The 18,995-nt window shown below is 41.4% G+C and overlaps 1 protein-coding gene across 1 annotated transcript in view; it reads right to left on the bottom strand.

The window, feature by feature from the left end:
* DDX20 (DEAD-box helicase 20) overlaps nt 1-18,995 on the bottom strand; it is a 181,766-nt gene that overhangs the window by 87,989 nt on the left and 74,782 nt on the right. Inside the window, exons 4-6 of the mRNA XM_069238660.1 lie at nt 15,498-15,612; nt 15,275-15,417; nt 10,847-10,985 (exon numbers count right to left, since the gene is read on the bottom strand). Of these exons, the coding sequence (XP_069094761.1) occupies nt 10,847-10,985; nt 15,275-15,417; nt 15,498-15,612 (397 nt within the window). The remainder of the gene's footprint in view (nt 1-10,846; nt 10,986-15,274; nt 15,418-15,497; nt 15,613-18,995) is intronic.

The raw sequence follows: 18,995 nt of genomic DNA, 5'->3' as shown, positions 1-18,995 counted from the left end.
TTGTTTTGAAATTGGGTTTCCTGCATGAGGTTTTTGAAATGCAATAAAGAGTTGTTTAGTCTTTCTGATGTTCTTTGTTCTGTCAATGTAATACATCAATGCTCTTTTCACATCTAATGTATGTAGTGCCCTTTCAGCTACGGTATCTGGCTGTGGAAAGAACACTGGAAGTTCCACTGTTTGATTTAGATGGAACGGTGAAATAACCTTTGGCAAAAATTTAGGATTGGTCCTTAGGACGACTTTATTTTTGTGTAGTTGTATAAAAGGTTCCTGTATAGTGAACGCCTGAATCTCGCTTACTCTTCTCAGGGAAGTAATGGCGATGAGAAATGCCACCTTCCAGGTTAGGAACTGTATGTCGCAGGAGTGCATGGGTTCAAAAGGTGGACCCATAAGTCTAGTTAGGACAACATTTAGGTTCCATGAAGGAACAGGTAGTGTTCTTGGTGGTATAATTCTCCTAAGGCCCTCCATGAATGCTTTAATGACTGGTATTTTATATAGGGAAGTTGAATAGGTAGTCTGCAGGTATGCAGATATTGCTGCAAGGTGAATCTTAATGGAAGAGAAAGCTAGGTTAGATTTTAGTAAGTGAAGCAAGTAACCCACTACATGTTCTGGAGTTGTGTGTAATGGTTGTATTTGATTAATATGGCAGTAGCAAACAAACCTCTTCCATTTACTTGCATAGCAGTGCCTGGTGGATGGCCTTCTTGCTTGTTTTATGACTTCCATACATTCTTGGGTAAGTTGTAAGTGCCCGAATTCTAGGATTTCAGGAGCCAGATTGCTAGATTCAGCGATGCTGGATCTGGGTGTCTGATCTTTTGGTTGTGCTGTGTCAACAGATCTGGCCTGTTGGGCAATTTGATGCAGGGTCCCACTGATAGGTCTAGCAGCGTTGTGTACCAGGGTTGCCTTGCCCAAGTTGGTGCTATCAATATGAGTTTGAGTTTGCTTTGACTGAGTTTGTTTACCAGGTAAGGAAGGAGAGGGAGAGGAGGAAAAGTGTAAGCAAATATCCCTGACCAGTTCATCCATAGGGCATTGCCTTGGGATTGTTTGTGTGGGTACCTGGATGCGAAGTTTTGGCATTTTGCGTTCTCCCTTGTCGCAAACAAGTCTATCTGAGGTGTTCCCCAGAGTTTGAAATAAGTGTTCAGAATTTGGGGGTGAATTTCCCATTCGTGGACTTGTTGGTGATCTCGAGAGAGATTGTCTGCGAGTTGATTTTGTATCCCTGGTATAAACTGTGCAATTAGGCGAATTTGGTTGTGAATTGCCCAATGCCAAATTTTTTGTGCTAGCAGGCTTAACTGCGTGGAGTGCGTCCCTCCCTGCTTGTTTAGATAATACATTGTTGTCATGTTGTCTGTTTTGACGAGAATGTATTTGTGAACTATTATTGGTTGGAAAGCTTTTAGTGCTTGAAAAACTGCTAGAAGTTCTAGGTGATTGATATGCAGTTTTGTTTGATGTACGTTCCATTGTCCTTGTATGCTGTGTTGATCGAGGTGTGCTCCCCACCCTGTCATGGAAGCATCTGTTGTTATTACGTATTGTGGCACTGGGTCTTGGAAAGGCCGCCCCTTGTTTAAATTTATGTTGTTCCACCACAGAAGCGAGAGGTAAGTTTGGCGGTCTATTAACACCAGATCTAGAAGGTGACCCTGTGCTTGAGACCACTGTGATGCTAGGCATTGTTGTAATGGCCTCATGTGCAGTCTTGCGTTTGGGACAATGGCTATGCATGATGACATCATGCCTAGGAGTTGTAATACCATCTTTGCCTGTATCTTTTGTGTTGGATACATGCGTTGTATGATGGTGTTGAAATTTTGAATTCTTTGTGGACTTGGAGTGGCTACTCCCTTTGATGTGTCTATTATGGCTCCCAGGTATTGTTGTACCTTGCGTGGCAGAATTTTGGATTTTGTGAAATTGACGGTGAACCCGAGTTTGAAGAGGGTTTGTATGATCTGATTTGTGTGATTTGAGCACTGTATGAACGAATGGGCCTTGATTAGCCAGTCGTCTAGATATGGGAACACATGTATTTGCTGCCTTCTTATGTGTGCTGCGACTACTGCTAGACATTTGGTAAAGACTCTTGGTGCGGTTGTTAATCCGAAAGGCAGTACCTTGAATTGGTAATGTATTCCTTTGAATACAAACCTTAAGTATTTCCTGTGCGATGGGTGTATTGGTATATGGAAATAAGCATCCTTGAGGTCTAAAGTTGCCATGTAGTCGTGCAGTTTTAGCAATGGCAATACTTCTTGTAGTGTGACCATGTGGAAGTGGTCTGATTTGATGAAAGTGTTCACTACTCTGAGGTCTAGGATTGGTCTCAGCGTTTTGTCCTTCTTTGGTATCAGAAAGTACAGTGAGTAAACTCCTGTGTTTATTTGTGTGTTTGGCACTATTTCGATTGCATTCTTTTGCAATAGTGCCTGCACTTCTATCTCCAGGAGATTGGAATGGTGTGTTGTTAAATTTTGTGCTTTTGGTGGTATGTTTGGAGGGAATTGTAGAAATTCTATGCAATAACCATGTTGGATAATTGCTAGAACCCAAGTGTCTGTAGTGATTTCCTCCCATGCTTTGTAATAATGAACTATTCTTCCCCCCACTGGTGTTGTGTGGAGGGGGTGAGTGACATGTGAGTCATTGTTTAGTAGTAGGGGTTTTGGGGCTTTGAAATCTCCCTCTATTTCTAGGGAATTGCCCTCCTCTATATTGTCCCCGAAAACCTCCTCTATACTGTCCCTGGTAAGTGGACGGTGTCGCTTGTGAGGTGCTGGCTTGTGTGCTTTGACCTCGAAACCCCCCTCGAAAGGGCGTTTTACGGAATGTGCTGTAATTCCCTCTGCTCTGCGGGGAGTAGAGTGCGCCCATGGCTTTGGCAGTGTCCGTATCTTTTTTGAGTTTCTCAATCGCTGTGTCCACTTCTGGACCGAACAGTTCTTTTTGATTAAAAGGCATATTGAGAACTGCTTGTTGAATCTCTGGTTTAAATCCAGACGTTCGGAGCCATGCATGCCTTCTGATAGTTACAGATGTATTAATTGTCCGTGCAGCTGTATCTGCAGCGTCCATGGAGGAACGTATCTGGTTGTTGGAGATGGCCTGTCCCTCCTCAACCACTTGTTTTGCCCTATTTTGGAAGTCTTTGGGCAGATGTTCGATGAGATGTTGCATCTCGTCCCAGTGGGCTCTGTCATAGCGCGCAAGTAGTGCCTGGGAGTTCGCGATGCGCCACTGGTTTGCAGCTTGTGCTGCGACTCTCTTACCAGCTGCATCGAACTTGCGGCTTTCTTTATCTGGGGGTGGTGCATCTCCAGATGTGTGAGAGTTGGCCCTTTTCCTAGCTGCTCCTACAACAACAGAGTCTGGTGGCAGCTGTGTTGTGATGAAAACCGGGTCCGTAGGAGGCGGCTTATACTTTTTTTCCACCCTTGGTGTGATTGCCCTACTTTTGACTGGGTCCTTAAATATGTCTTTTGCGTGCCGGAGCATACCAGGGAGCATAGGCAGGCTTTGGTATGAGCTGTGGGTGGAGGAGAGTGTGTTGAACAAGAAATCATCCTCGACCTGTTCTGAGTGGAGGCTTACGTTGTGAAATTGTGCTGCTCTAGCCACCACCTGAGAGTACGCGGTGCTGTCTTCTGGTGGAGATGGTTTTGTAGGGTATGCCTCCGGGCTGTTATCTGACACTGGGGCGTCGTATAGGTCCCATGCGTCCTGATCTTGGTCACCCTGGCTCATGGTGGTGTGAGCTGGGGAGTGTGATGGCGTTTGTGCTGGTGAAACGTTAATTACGGGCGGAGGAGAGGGTGGTGGTGTAACTCTTTTCACCACTTTTGGTTGTGGTGCTTGTTCCGTCTGGAACTCCAACCTTCTCTTTCTCCTAATGGGGGGAAGGGTGCTTATTTTTCCTGTCCCCTGCTGAATGAAGATACGCTTTTGCGTATGGTCCACATCAGTTGCTTGTAGCTCTTCCTCAAACCTATGCTTTTGCATTTGGGAGGTTAGCGAGTGCTCTTCTGTATAAGAGCCTGAAGCTGGGTCGCTTGCAGTTTGTTTCGGCATCGAAACTTTGTCTGCGTGTTTTTTCGGCTCCGAGGTGACTTTTTTCCTTTTCGGGGCCGAAACCTCTCGGCGTCGATCTGTTTCGGTGCCGCTGTCTCGGCGTCGAGCCGTGTCGACACCGGCATCTCGGTGTCGAGGCTTGTCTCCAGCACTTTCTCGGTCCCGAGAAGGCTGCGTGCCTGTGTCTCGACCGGAGTCGGACGATCTCGGCACTGTTTGGGCCTTTTTCGGTGCCGAAGGTCGGTCACCGAATTTATGGGTCGATCCATGGCCTGGTGGCAGTGGCGTCCCCTGGGCCTTGTAAATGTTTCTTTGTGTGGTTTTCGACGTCTTACTCACGGTTTGTGTATCGTCGAATCCTTCGGAGTCTGAGTCTTGGATCGAGAAGGAACCTTCCTCTTCTTGTTCCTCGAACTCCCGTTGGGCTGTCGGTGCGGACGCCATTTGAAGTCTTCTGGCTCGACGGTCTCGGAGTGTTTTTCGGGACCGGAACGCACGACAGGCCTCGCAGGTGTCTTCGCTGTGCTCAGGTGACAGGCACAGGTTGCAGACCAAGTGTTGGTCTGTGTAGGGGTATTTATTGTGGCATTTGGGGCAGAAACGGAACGGGGTCCGTTCCATCGGCGTTCTTCAGCACGCGGTCGGGCCGACCAGGCCCCGACGGAGGATCGAAAAACTACCCCGAAGGGCACCGGAGCTCTTCGATCTTCGATGCGGTGTGGAATCTAAGTACGCCGATCCCGAACGCAACAATACCGACGAAAATCTTCCGAAATTAACTAATTTTTTCCGTTCCGAAACTCGGAGCGACAGGAACACGTCCGAACCCGATGGCGGAAAAAAAACAATCGAAGATGGAGTCGACGCCCATGCGCAATGGAGACAAAAGGAGGAGTCACTCGGTCCCGTGACTCGAAAGACTTCTTCGAAGAAAAACAACTTGTAACACTCCGGCCCAACACCAGATGGCGAGCTATTGCAGAACATGCGTATCTACAGCGACAGATGCCATCGAACACAGTGTTTAATGTGAGCCTGTGGTTGCCACTGTGGCCCACTGACACTCATCTGCGAGGACCAGAACTTATTTTTCCACATTAGGCATTTACTGCGAGCAAGAAAGGGAAACACACAAAAACTGGAAAGACGGAGGGAGAGAAACATGGGAAAACGTTATAACAGGGGGGAACAGGAACCTGCAAGAGTGAGATAAAGGTGCAGGGATTGTCTGGTGGTGGATTAATGAGGCATGAGGTGTATTCTAGACTACACAGCCTTAATATTCGGTTCGTCGACATTTAAAAACATCAGTCATATGCTTCTTAGCAGAGTTCTGGGCACCATCATTAATTATTTCACAAATTAAGCAATGTAGTATAATTTTAGATTAAATGCACCTGTCATTTCCACAAGAAAGAGCATCCATGTTTGCTCATGACTTAATGTACTTTTTTCATTTGTATTATGATACTGGTCAGGGTATCAGACTAACATCCGCATAAAGTCTGTTATGGCAAGAATGATGCACTCCGGGGGAGCCAAGGGCCACCAGGTCAACTGTCAGATTCCCTCCTTTGCAGAATGAATATTAATTTCTTATAGAAACACAGCACACAAGAGGCAATAGGAATCATTCTCATCCCATCTCCGTACTCCCTCCGTTAACATGGTTGGTCTTATGTTTGGCTGTAAGCAGCATTTTCTGAATTCTCGTTGCTCCTATGGAGAGGATCCCAGCATTCAGTCATATAATAATGGCAGATTCACTTGTTGAATGGTTCTCTTGCTCGCAAAGCAAATGTTGCACCAGGTTTGTGAAGTATGAGAGTTGCAAACGTTAATAGATTTAAACTGAAGGAGTTTGTAGAAAGTGTATACTTTTTTCTGGAGAACAAAAAGAAACTCGTTTATGGCAAAGACAAGGGCATGTGTGGTATTAAACAGAGACAGATTAAATGGAAAAAGAATGAGGCCAGTAACCATTTGATATCAAATGTGGCTTTTCTGATACCCGATAACTATAACTTGACCTGTTTTGAATCAATGCTGGTATATTTCAGCTCTGGCACATACATGCGTCATCAAGGCTTTATATTAATTGCCAGCACCCCTGGTGGATGAGGTGCTAATTTGATTTCAGATCACAGCTGATGCTTGAACTCTGCCAACCATGGCTGCATTGTATAAATCTGAAATCATTTACCCTCTGAGTAACAGGAGCTGCGACAGCAGAAGCAGCCAAGAGGCAGTTCTCAGGATCCAGTGACTAATTTTGAAGCAGATGGAACTGGATCATTTTTGAAAGCCCAGGACCTTGTGTGTGCTCTTAGTTTAAAATGAAGGGCGGAGTGGTCAAACATTCAGATCCAGAACAGACAGCACTGATGTACTGTCGCTCGTGCAGTTCAACTGTTCAAGTAAGAGAAGTGCCAAAAACAAAGGAGAGTTGCTTTTTCCTCAAATTTATTTTAATTTACACATTCTTGAGTACTTAAGAGCAACCACCATTATGTTATACTCCTCCTAACCATACGAACAGGTTCCCTATCTTAAAAGATGGTAAGTTAAAACTTGGGGCCCTATTTAGAATGTGCAAGACCGGGTATTCCGTCACAAAGGTGAGAGTGCCAGGTTCGCTGGCCCTATTTTGAGTTAGGTGCAGCACCAGGTTTACAAGGACAAATTTATTCTGTCAGTATAAACATTTCCTTCGACGGCCCGAGGGAATAAGGACCACTGGAGCTAAGTTGGCTGACCATCCACCCTATTTTGAGCGGGCGCTCGGATGGCTCTTTAGCTTTTACTGTCCATGACCTCTAGGAATCTCCTGTCAGGGAGGTCCAGTACAAGTGGAAAACTGCCCCCCACACAATAGGAGAAAACTCCAAGGGTGTTGAGGTCATTACATTTTTTACCTAACAATAAACTCCCGCTTTAGGAAAATAAAAATAAATAAAAACTTTTAAAAGATTGGTGTAAATGTCCATCACCACTGATTGACGCACACAAAACTTTTGAACGGGCTTGCATTAACCACTGTGGAAGTGGTTCTTACAAACTCAGAGTTCACTGCCAGCCCTGCAGTGAACTCTAAATTTGGCAGACACAGTAAAGGTAAGGTGGCAGACAAAGTTCCATTCTAGGCCTTCTCTCGGTTCACCAACCTCTAACTCAGGCCCTGAATTCCAAATTCCTGTTCACTGCACCGGTTACAGGCAGCCTGGGATGACCAATGCATATGTTTGGTATTTTTGTATACTGCATTCAAGGCCCGTGAGTGAAAAGGTGCTTCACACAGAGCAAGTGTATGTGAGTAAAACAACGGCAATACGAATATCTTTGAATAAGGAGGCAAACCCATGGCAGTATACGAGACATTGAGGAGCTAATGACATTAAAGGATTTGCAGTTACAAACAGATTTAAACAGCAAAGGCTGCTTAATATTCAGGGGTGTACAGCCTGGGTTTAGTCAGTTGATGTCTAGAGTCTTGGTAGTCCTAGTAATGTAAGTAGATCATATGGGAAAACTATAGCCAAGTTCATAGTCCACCTGAATAAAGGTATGGTGACAGAATACATTACAAAGTGCTCTCATGGTGAGTATATCATAATCGCAAAGAGATAGAGAAAGGATTCACTTTCCAAAAAAGCAGATAATTAAAGTGAACTTTAAGTACATGGGTCAATGTAGAACAACATAGAAACCATACACCAGGCAGTCATGCATAGCTTAGCAGAAAAGTCACAAATCAAGATGGAAGAACTCGTGAAACACACCGAAAAGGAAATGTTTCAGATCATTTTTAAAAGTAGGCAGGGAAATGGTGGTATGGGTAGGCAGGACAGAGGGAGTTCCTTCCTTTGGGCACACAGCTGGATAAAGACTGGCTTAAGATTCTTGTTTTACTAAAGACGGCTATTTTCAGTAGCAGAGTTTTAGAGCTGTGGAATTTCCAGATGCGATTAGAAAAGTTCAGTTTCTGTGCGAAAAAGTGTGAGTATTTAGCGTGGGTGAGGTTGTGGGCTATGCATGCAACTTTGCACGTGGATCTATCATTGATGTACAGCCAGTTTAGAAAGTGAAGGTCTGGCATAATGTAATCAAAACTTCCAGCCTCAGGGATTAGATGCAATGCTGCATGCAGAGAGGAGTTAACTGGTGCCCGATAACGTTTAGGCACAGCAGTTAGGACTGATTCCAATATTCTCATATGGACAGAAACAATGCAGGAATTAGTTCCTTGAGGTTTTGTCCCTGGAAAGTACATATGGCATTTAACTGCAATTTCCATGCCAACAAGTTTTCGGCCATGACTTCACTTCACTTCACTTCACTTCAGGCGGCAAAGAAAAACATAAATTCGAACTTTTTTCTGTTTTTGAGACACAGTGCATACATAACGCTGCTTTTGCTTGTTCTTTATTGTCCCCTATCTATTTAAAGTGCATCTTGGCACACACTTGTGTAACGAGATTGCACGTTACTGTGCGTATATCACCCTCTATGCTCATGGTATGTTAGACATGAAGCTTTAAACTACAGAGAATATGGAATTAACCTACGATGGGACTTTCTAAACGTAGGCATGCCTCCTGTTAAAGAAGCAGGCCTCAGCACTGACCTCCCATCCATTTTCAACAATCAGACTCAACCAACCCAACCAGTAGTTGGCTTTTGCTGTACGTGTGAGTCAGAGAAAGGACTGTTGATTTTTCTTGACGCAGTAAATGTGAGTAAACGTGTCTTAAAAAATACAATATTTTTAGCATAAAACCATAGAACACTTCAACAACGGGGATGACAAAGGGTTTTGCGCTCATAAGGCCTGTGGTACACTTTACACTTAGTTTAGAGTAGATGGAATATAATTCAACAATTCTGCTGCAAGCACAGAGAAGGCACGTCTTACCCAAAGCCCACATTTGTGGGCCTCGCTACACAGAGCAATGCTTTATCAGCTAAACTTGATTCTTTGTGGAGTGGTAATTCTTAAAGCATTGTCTCAGAAAATAGGTCTGTGCTATCTACTGTCTTCTGGAAAAAACAAAGCACTTTGAAGTAAATGTATCCTTATCGCGTGTTCTGAAGATGTTCCATTTGATGTTAGCCAAGGTCCCTTCTGTTGCACTTCAAAGAAGGTGACCTATTATAAGCAGGTTATTAATTATCCCATAGGTAATAGCTGTTTGCAAAAACCAAACGGGATATATGACAATAGCATGTATTGGTAGGACTTTCTGGAAATAATACAAATATCACACAATTTTCTTGCAGACTTGGGTGATAGAAAACAGTACTCACCTCTTTACTAGGTATTCCACTGAAAGTTAATTAGCCATCCATCCACTTACCAAGGTGATGTTTTTTGTATCAGGATTCCCCCTCGAGTAGGATTCACACAGGGAACTCCTCCTCAATAATATGCATGAGGCAGAATTTCAGCAAATCCTAATGAACAGCAGTTTTGTGCTGTGACTGAACAGTATATCACTGCCATGCATTATCTTACCCAGCATAAGCTATGACTGATATAGCCCCAGGGCCCCTTAAGCCTGCCCTCAGTGTAGGAATGAAGAAGCTGGCTACTAACACGTGCCTAGTAATGAAGAATTATTGGACTGCAGTAGTAGACAATATAGAATAGATCACTGGGAGAAAAGATGTGGGGAATATAGAGAGTAGCTTATAGGGAAAACACACATGTCCAAGAAAAAAAGTGGCATTGAAATTTCCAGACCTAGCGTTGTTATTGGCTAAATAGTCCATTGCAACGGCATGGCAGGCACATAAACCTCCAACGCTGCACAGCTGGAAGTGGGATGAGCTATACTGGGCAGACACAGAAAGCAGAGTACTTCGAAGGGAGAAAGGAGAGAAATGAGTAAGAAACTTATTGCAGGACTGTAGGATGAAATAACCCCAGCATAAACAGAGGGCAGGGGCACAAGGATGGATCACCTTAAACCAACCATATCACATCATTTGAGAAGTGCTTCACTGTCTGGGAAGTAGGTGAATAAAAAGAAAATGCTCCTCTGGCTTTATATAGGTACACAACACAGTTGCATTGGAAGCATGACCCGCAATCAAACGATAGCCAAACCGCATGGCAAAATAACCCCTGTTTTGGTTCTGGAGTAAAGAAAGAAACTAGCCACCATAGTAGGATTACAGAGAAATGCAATTTGGTATCCTTAGCATGATTCACGGGAGCAGCACAAGAACTAGTATGGACGACAAATGGCCTGAATTGAAGCGCTGATACGCGCCAACATAAAGAGAGCGCTGATACACGCCAACATAAAGAAAGCAATGTCTGTTAGAATTGAAAATCGAATTTGGAAAAGCTCCTAAATTACCAATACAATTTGGGTTGTTCGTATTTGTATGTAAATGAAATAAAATACTTAATTGTTGGTCTATTTTTTGACGTATACTTCTTATTGTATTTCTAAGTATTGTTTTGAAGTCCTAATTGTAGACATTGCTTAGGTCAAGGTTCCCAGCTTCTAGTGTGACTTAGTTGTGGTCCCTTGCGGTGGTGACTCGGTGGGGGTTTCAGTAATGATTAAGTTGGGGTCCCTGGATTCAAGTAAAAATTCGGGGGTGTGGGGGAAATGTTAGCCTACAATACGCACAGAATATGAAACACCATTCCAGCTCAAAAAGATTTGAAAAGCAAAATGAATTACTGCACAGAACAAAAATCACCTCCATGAGTCAGAAAAAGTACATAAACAAGCGTCACCTGCTGTGTAGGTTGGAGAAGACCAGTGCTTGGTTGAAGGGGATTTTGCTGAACAGCTCCTGCAAATGTTGAACCTTCTCATCAAATATTTTATGTGGCAACGGGAACGAATTTACCACTTTGTAATACTGCTTCAATCCTACCGAGAAAAGAAAGGAGTAGCAAAACAATCTTTCCATTTATTTTTTAAAAACCCAACGACTGATTCATGCTTCCTTTTCTTTATATACATTGAAACGTCATCTTTATTGTATGTAGGTTCAAGGATACCAGACGACGCCAAGTCACTAAGGAACTAATGTTTCACATCGGTGGGTTTCACTTTATAGGCCACTGCCATCTTAAACCTTGATTCCATTTGGATCATTTACTGGCAGCTAAAGTCAAGCATGACTACAGCTCCCAGCCAATGTTAACTTGCCAACAAGTCCAGTAAATGTTAACTTATCAAATGAATAACAAGGACTAAAAATCAATGTCCCAAGAGACAAGGTTTCACCTAGTACCTCGACTACAAAGCAAATGTAAGTATTTCTTATAGATGTACAAGCAGGTATAGGGAAAAACTAAAGACTAAACAGCATAAATCACTCAAATACAAAATTGTACCCAACCACATCTATACACATTATTTTAACAGTAAATAGATACCACGTGTTTCCTTTGGAATTTATTTCATTTCAGGTTGGTTTCTAAAAATGTAACCGATTATGGGACTGCCACAGCTAAGACAAAACGTACATTCTAATCAATAAACCTCCACAAAACTACAACAAAGAATTATACAGGCATGTGGATTAGAAGCCCTCAACTGCCAGTGACTGAGGGGCCAAAGAAATAGGTCGACAGTTTCAGATACTGCATGAATAAAAGCTGCTTTTAAATTGGAGAAGAAAGAATGGGTCCAAGACAACTGGGCTGGAGACGAATATTCATTAACAACGAAACAGAACTGAGGCAAAATGGGAGAAATACATATAATGTTATTACGTTCATTGAGTACAGCACACCAAATTAGTCATTCATAAACACATTTTTTTTTTATCACATAAAACTGTAAAAACCGGACGCGACCAATGGTAAACAGTTTTCACTTTACAAAGCTTTTCTATTTCTCCTCTTAGTTCACAGAGACTAAAACACTTTCAGTCCTGCACAACCAAAGTTCAGGCTGTGGAACCTGACTCTTGGTGGTGAGCTGCTCAGACATACTCAAGGATACACAGTCAGAAGTCACCAAGCCGCTCCAATTAGAAGGCATGTCATCGCCTACTCTTCTCACTCTCTAAGGTGCTGCGGGTGGGTGGGAGGCCGAGACTGAGAAAGAAGCGTACAAACCTATTTAGATTTAGAAAGACCACTGTGTCAATTTTCCTGACACGCATATCCCATTCTCTACTCCTAAAGCTATTTATCACTAAACATATAATGATAGTGCCAAAGAGACAGTCTTGCAAACTTGAAGAAAAATTGTCGGAACAAGTTTCTTCTACCAATAAATCACCTTAAATACTGATATCTAGTACGATAATCAATATATCAGTGCCACAACGTGAAGATAATGTAATAAACAATACTCTTTTAGTCTTCTAGGAATGAAAAGGGGACACAGGAAGAGAAAAACAGTATCTGAAATCGTAAAAGTGCACTCGTCGGAAAACACAAAAGACAGACCTAAAGTCAGAATCAACTTCAACACCAGCTGCATAACATACAATGCAGTATTTCCTTCCCCCATCATACATTGTGTCCACCAAGTAACCATCTCTTCTAAAATTTGAAATAAAGCTCAAGCCCCACCTCTTCAAACAGCACCTTGTGGCTCTGTAACCACCCACATATCAGATGTCACTGAAGAACACCATCACATCACTCGGTAATGCTGCACTCAACCACCTTAGAAAGTGCTCTCACTCCAACTCTTGCTTATCTTGCCTGTTTTCAATCACTTCTGTTTGTTTTCCCCCTTTAAAACATGAGACTCTGTTGTTGCGTAGCTATGGGTGTACCATACAAAACCCAAGAGACACAAATATATCCTTACAGTCAGACTTCCAAGTTTAGACACTCAAAGGTATTAGAAGCAGTCACCCATACTCTTTTCAGTCTTGAGCATCAACCCAGTCTCATCTTTATCAAGTTGAATCTGAACAACTCTCTCTTGCGAGAGAAAGAACAATTTTTGGCATGGTCCACTGACATCTGGCCAAAAGTTGGAGAAACATGGGAGAAGAAGTCAAGAAAGAAAAAGTGAGGCTAAAGTGCCTAACCTGAAGGACCCACTGGTTCGATGTAATCTTACATAAGCCAGGCAGGCAAAGCCAAATTTTGCCATCCTAGCAGTCCCAGATGGTTGATGTAAAAGAAACTAAATTGGCTTAGCGGCAGCTCTGACGGGTTAAGAAGAGAAAGAAGACTGCTGCCTCTGCTAGTGACCATGCCCTCTGCACCACCTCTCCCTTTGGAGTCATGATAAGGTGGGACAGTTTGCTAGACAAGTAGTGAGGACTGTCTCGGACAGTGGTCATGACTTCGAGGAAAAGCCACAAGGCGTGAGACTTAACTATTATTATTAAAATGTTCAAAGGCTGAATCTGCTTTTTCTCCAAAGAGCCTGGCTCCATCAAAACGAGGCTTAAAAGTCTCTGAGAAACCAAGTAGTGCACCCAAGCATGGCACTGAATAAAACATTGGTGTCAATGGCTCTGGTGATGCAATCTAGGGTATCTAGGCTGACTATGAATATATACTAAACCACATCTTAGCCCTCATGTAAAGTCTGGGAAAATTAGTTGAATGTGTTTTTTTTCCTTTGTCTTCGGCAATTAAATTTTACTCATTTACTTTGACTCTCCTATGCAGTCTACCCTTTTACTTCTGAGACAAAAGAGGCTGACTGCATAATTAGCTCAGTGCAGAAAGATTGTTAACAAATACAAAGGTACTGTTGAGGTGTAAACGGAGTAAACTTGAACCGTTTTTGCAGGACAGGTTCCCACCCTCTGCACAAGTCTGTAGAGGCCTGCTGCGTTCCAGGAGCTAGAAATGAAAAGGAAACCTTTACCACATGGACCACTGAGTTCTCCTGGGGCAGTACATGTCAAGTCCCCAAGTGGAGGTGGTTCCAAACAGCATTTACAATGCAATATGTCTCGCATTTGCTTGAGGTAGAGCTATTTTCGTTGTAAATTCATAGCTGGACTTTTCTTGCCACATAAATTAGTCAACCCTGCTTCATGATTTAGGTCTTTTCCTGCAAAGTAATTCCAGTGGCTCTGCATGTAACTAAAGCACTTCCATTTACATTCTTTCTCTATCTGCAGCCAAAAATGAAAATGGTGCCATTTAGCATCCTAATTTAAATCTCTCAATTCCAATAGAATGCCACTTTCACCACCCCACCATCAAAGTTGCTGGCTGGCTAAAACAATTCCCCCCCAAAAAAGACACAAGACAGCCACGGAGGAGTAACAAGAGAAATAAACTAGAAGGGTCACTCAAATGTATCAAGAGTGATCTTTTATAGTGTACTAAGGATGTGAAGCTGGCCTGAATCATGGTCATAATTGTAATAAGGAGAGATTAATAAATAATATATACAATTATCATATAAACCCAATAAATATCTTTATCAGAAATATATTTTTGTTATTATTAGACTATAATGCTGGGAACAGCCTCTATAGGACACTACAATGAAAATAGCATTTGTAACAAACATTGTCATTTAACCATATAGTTACCCTCTAGAGGGCATAACCACATGAAAAGAAAATGCGAGAAAGTAATGCATTGTAGTCATATATTTAGCCCCTATAGGGCATAGTGCATTACACATTTTTAGGGCTAGCATGACTTCTGCAATGAAATTACAAACAAGGCCTTTAGAAACACAAAGTACTCCCAGCTGTGAAACTAAAGCTACAACCATGAGAGCGCTTAAAAAGACACTGAATTGTGGGAGGGGTTATTATTTTGGGGTCCCCACTAACGCAGTGTGGGGACCCAGAGATGATGTAGACAGAAAGAGCACATTGCGGAGAAAGTTTGAAAGCGCACCCATTGTCCTAGGACCTCCACAGGCTGTGTTATGAGCAAAAATGTTTTGTAAAAGTAATGCTGAGACGGTTTCATGAAAAAAAGAAAAACGTAGACCCAAAAGTGACAAATTCCTAAAAACTTAACTGCAAGAAGAAAAAAAATTAAATGACATGAAGAAAGGGAAGAATTTGATTTAGAATTAAAATATCTGATCGGTAGATCTGTGTAAATGGTTTTAAAATGCAATTATCAGTAATGCATGGATTACCAATTTTTTTTATTTTAAAAAGAGCCATGTAGCAGAAGTTTAGAACAAAATAGTGCACATTAATATCATCATCTTTCTTAGTATTTGCCAACGCTTTGCTCAAAAACACTTATACGCACCTATGAGACCCGGATCCGTGGCGTTCAACCTAACGAATGTTGGATCCCTCATGTATCTGGTCAGAGCACTGGCCATTGATTCTGGGTAAGTGGCAGAGACAGCCAACATTTGCTTGTTGGCAGGCAGAGAGGAATATATCCAGCTGTGTGAAATAGGAAAAGGCAAATGTTAAAAATGCTTTGCTACACTGTTATATAATGTGTTTCTTGGCCGGCGTCTTACTTGATTTGTTCTTGGAAGCTGCCTTCCTCCAGCAGTTTGTCAGCTTCATCAAGAATAAAAAGACGAATGTTGGCAGTGTTTATGTAGCCAAGTTCTATCAACTGCTTGATTCGGCCTGTGGCGAGAAGAGAAAAGTTATATTAAACTCTGATAAATGATACAGGATTTACAGGAAAATGTTCCAGCCTTCAACTACCTATTAAGGCAGTGGTCTTCAAACATTTTAATGCTAATCTCCCCCCAGTGGGGGAAAAAAAAATCATTGGGCCCCACTGCGAATTTATCACAATTATTCTATTAAATTGGCAACGTTTAAATATGTATAGATTTATTTACACAGTACAGTTAGGTTCTGTTATGGTTTTATGAATGTAATTAAATACATGATGCCAAACATCCTATTCTGTATAAAGAAAAATGTTCCTGGAGGAATGATTTATATTTCAATCAACAATAATGTGATAGGCAGTCAAATGGTTCATCAGTCATACAAAAATACAATATACGAATGGATCCATAAACTGTGTTTTTGTTTTATGCAAAAACTGATTAATTTTTTTACTACATACTATTCTGGTCAGGCAGTCCTTAATAACGTGTAAAAGTATTCACAGTGTGATTATTAGAAGTGGGGGTGGGGTTTTTGAAGAGTAGTTGGAGTGACTTCCCTTTTTACACAAACTCCCAGCTTGGATATAAATGACAAAACACGTTAGTGATGGCCCATTACACAGCCGTTTACTGCAGCTCATTTTGTTCAGGTTAAAACAAAGTCCTGTTATTAGTATAATGCTTCTTTAGGCCAGTGCCTGGCACCCCCCTGGGATTGAGGACACCTAGGAGGGCCTGCCCCTCCACCCCAGTTTGAATACCCCTGTATTAAGGGGACTTGATTGAACCGATCTGCACATGTGATGTAGGAAGAATAGGAACACATCACATACATCACATACATACAAACATAAATTCCCAAATCCCAATACAAACATTTTAGGCTAGAGATAGTTGTAAACCAATGTAAGTAGTGAAAGGCTTAATACATGACATGCTAAAAAAGACAGACAGTGGGTTCAATAGAAAAGGCAGGTCATATTTAGGACAAACAAACACTTATTACTTAGGAAACTTATACACATGCTGCATTGTTAAGTTAGCTGTGCTGAAACACACAAGAGGACCAAGCAACATTAGAATGAGAGTTTTTCTTTGGAGCTGCACCAACTGTCGCTTTCAAAATCTTCACTTAGCACGTGCAGGGTGGAACAAAAGGGTGTATCCTGCCTTAGCGCAAGGGTCCTAAAAACCACAAGTCATTCATATCTTGGTGAGGGGAACTGTGTAAGGGCCAGATAAATATTTGCACAAGGCAGGGCTACTGTGAGCATCATGTAACATATAATCACTTGTCGTGCAGAAAGATAGAGATATTGAATGACGTCAATGTTACTTACCCACCCATGAGGTGACCAATAATCGTGCATGTGCTCTTCTCAAGAGGTACCTCTCCCCTATTGTCTTATCTGTACTGCTTGTTCTTGCTTACGTCAATGCTGAACTTGTGACCGTAGTTTCTTGTGGTTTTTAAAGTATAAATACCACTGCTTGTGAACTAGAACTTTGAATTTCAGTTATGGCCTCTATGTTGAGGCTGCCTGTCGTTCCCAGCTGAAAATTGATTAAACCTATATTACTTTGTCAAATTGATCTGTCTTATTTTATTAACAGATTTCCTTCTTACATATTGGCGAGCCAGCCAGGAGCTCTACTTTGATCTCACCAACTGCTGGATTGGTGGCCCTGCCTGTCTCCAAGAGGTGATTTGCGCACTTTTTAAAGAGGTAAGGGAGATGCCAACATTTAAGTGAAAATCTATGATTTCGTGGGGACGGATGGGACTCAGGTGTTTGGCATTAAGGTGGACAAAGTACGAGGTCTGTTCCTTTCATTTTATAAAGACATTTACAGTTTTGACACTCCCATGTATATAATTTTGGTGTTGGCATGCAAGATTGTGTATGAATTGATGCAATATTAAGGGATCCCGGTGGTAAGTCCGGAAAATACAGGGAACTTGACTAAGCAGTCAAAAGTGGTCAAGAGTAGTGTTGGACTTGGGGCTGAGCAATCATTGTATGTTCTAAAGAACATTCAAGTCAACCTAACCCAGACCTTAAGTCAGGAAGTCACAATTTGTAGTTGCAAATAGTGAAACGTTGTCCCCTCTATGAATCCGGAGGGAAGCGACCAATAGTAGTCTGTTTGCCTTAGTATGAAATTAAGAATTACTGTTTATGTATATGCATGTATAGATCGAAATGTGGCCACATAATAATGTCAATAGACAAGTTTATGTTATTTAGTGTATAATTTAGGAATAAGTATCAGACCACCTATTCTTATAAAGGTTAAGTTATAATAGTATACTCAAAAGTAAAGTAAATTGACTGGACTGGGCAAATGTCCCAAAAAGTCAACTAATTAATTCCACATCCCTGAATTAATTATTAATTTTTATAACGGTCAGGCTGTCGCCCTCTGCAACAAAACTGACCTTAGTAGACCAACAATATCAATACCATAGAATCATTTTTCTTTAAGTCAGAAGTTTATGAATGCCTAGGTATTTATAGTATATCACTTCTAGGCCTTAAAACAACCTACATTGACATAAAAGAAATGCCCGTTATACAATTATAAATAATTATTCAAAGAACTAATACAAGTACATTGTCCTCCAAGTTAAATGTAGTATAGTAGCCTCATGAACCCCAAAACAAATACTGACACTACTAACTATTATCCCCATTATGAAACTATAGAGCCTCAAGATTGGAGGCTAGATGAATTATCAAACAGTATAGACTTGGGCATACACACATCTTGAGAGTATACAAATAGAAGAATTATCAGCTACCATACATAAAAATATATTTAACTACCTTTCAGATAGCTGTGAACAGGACCTTCGCATATTTAGAATAAAAGAGTTTGTTTTGAAATCTACAAAACCTGTTAGTGTGGAATTTAGGATATGAGTAACTTATAAACATGTATATATATATATATATATATATATATATATATATATATATATATATATATATATATATATATATATATATATATATATATCACAATAACATTATTGTTTGTTGTGTCAGGCAAACAAACCACTTAGGCCACACATAAATGCACCTATCTACTATATATATATATAAATAAACAACGTCTTTCAGAGATTAGGGATATATATATCTGATGCTCACCTTCACAGCCTAATAACAGTTTATGTAAAGTCTGGGAACACCCCAGGAAGTAAATAGAAGTCAATTTAGAGTGAAAACCATATAGTACAAAAGATTAAGTTCATTAAACAGACATAGGGTCTCCTTTAGAACACATGGTTAAAGTGTTCTCAGAAGATAAGGACATGATAGGAAAATACTGTAAGGAATGGCACAAAGCAACAATAAAACGTGCACATGTGTGGCCCAAAGA

The sequence above is a fragment of the Pleurodeles waltl genome, chromosome 6 (genome assembly GCF_031143425.1).
Source record: "Pleurodeles waltl isolate 20211129_DDA chromosome 6, aPleWal1.hap1.20221129, whole genome shotgun sequence".
NCBI lineage: Eukaryota > Metazoa > Chordata > Amphibia > Caudata > Salamandridae > Pleurodeles > Pleurodeles waltl.
Note: the sequence above shows the minus strand (reverse complement) of the source record. Positions and strands in the feature narration are given on the sequence as shown.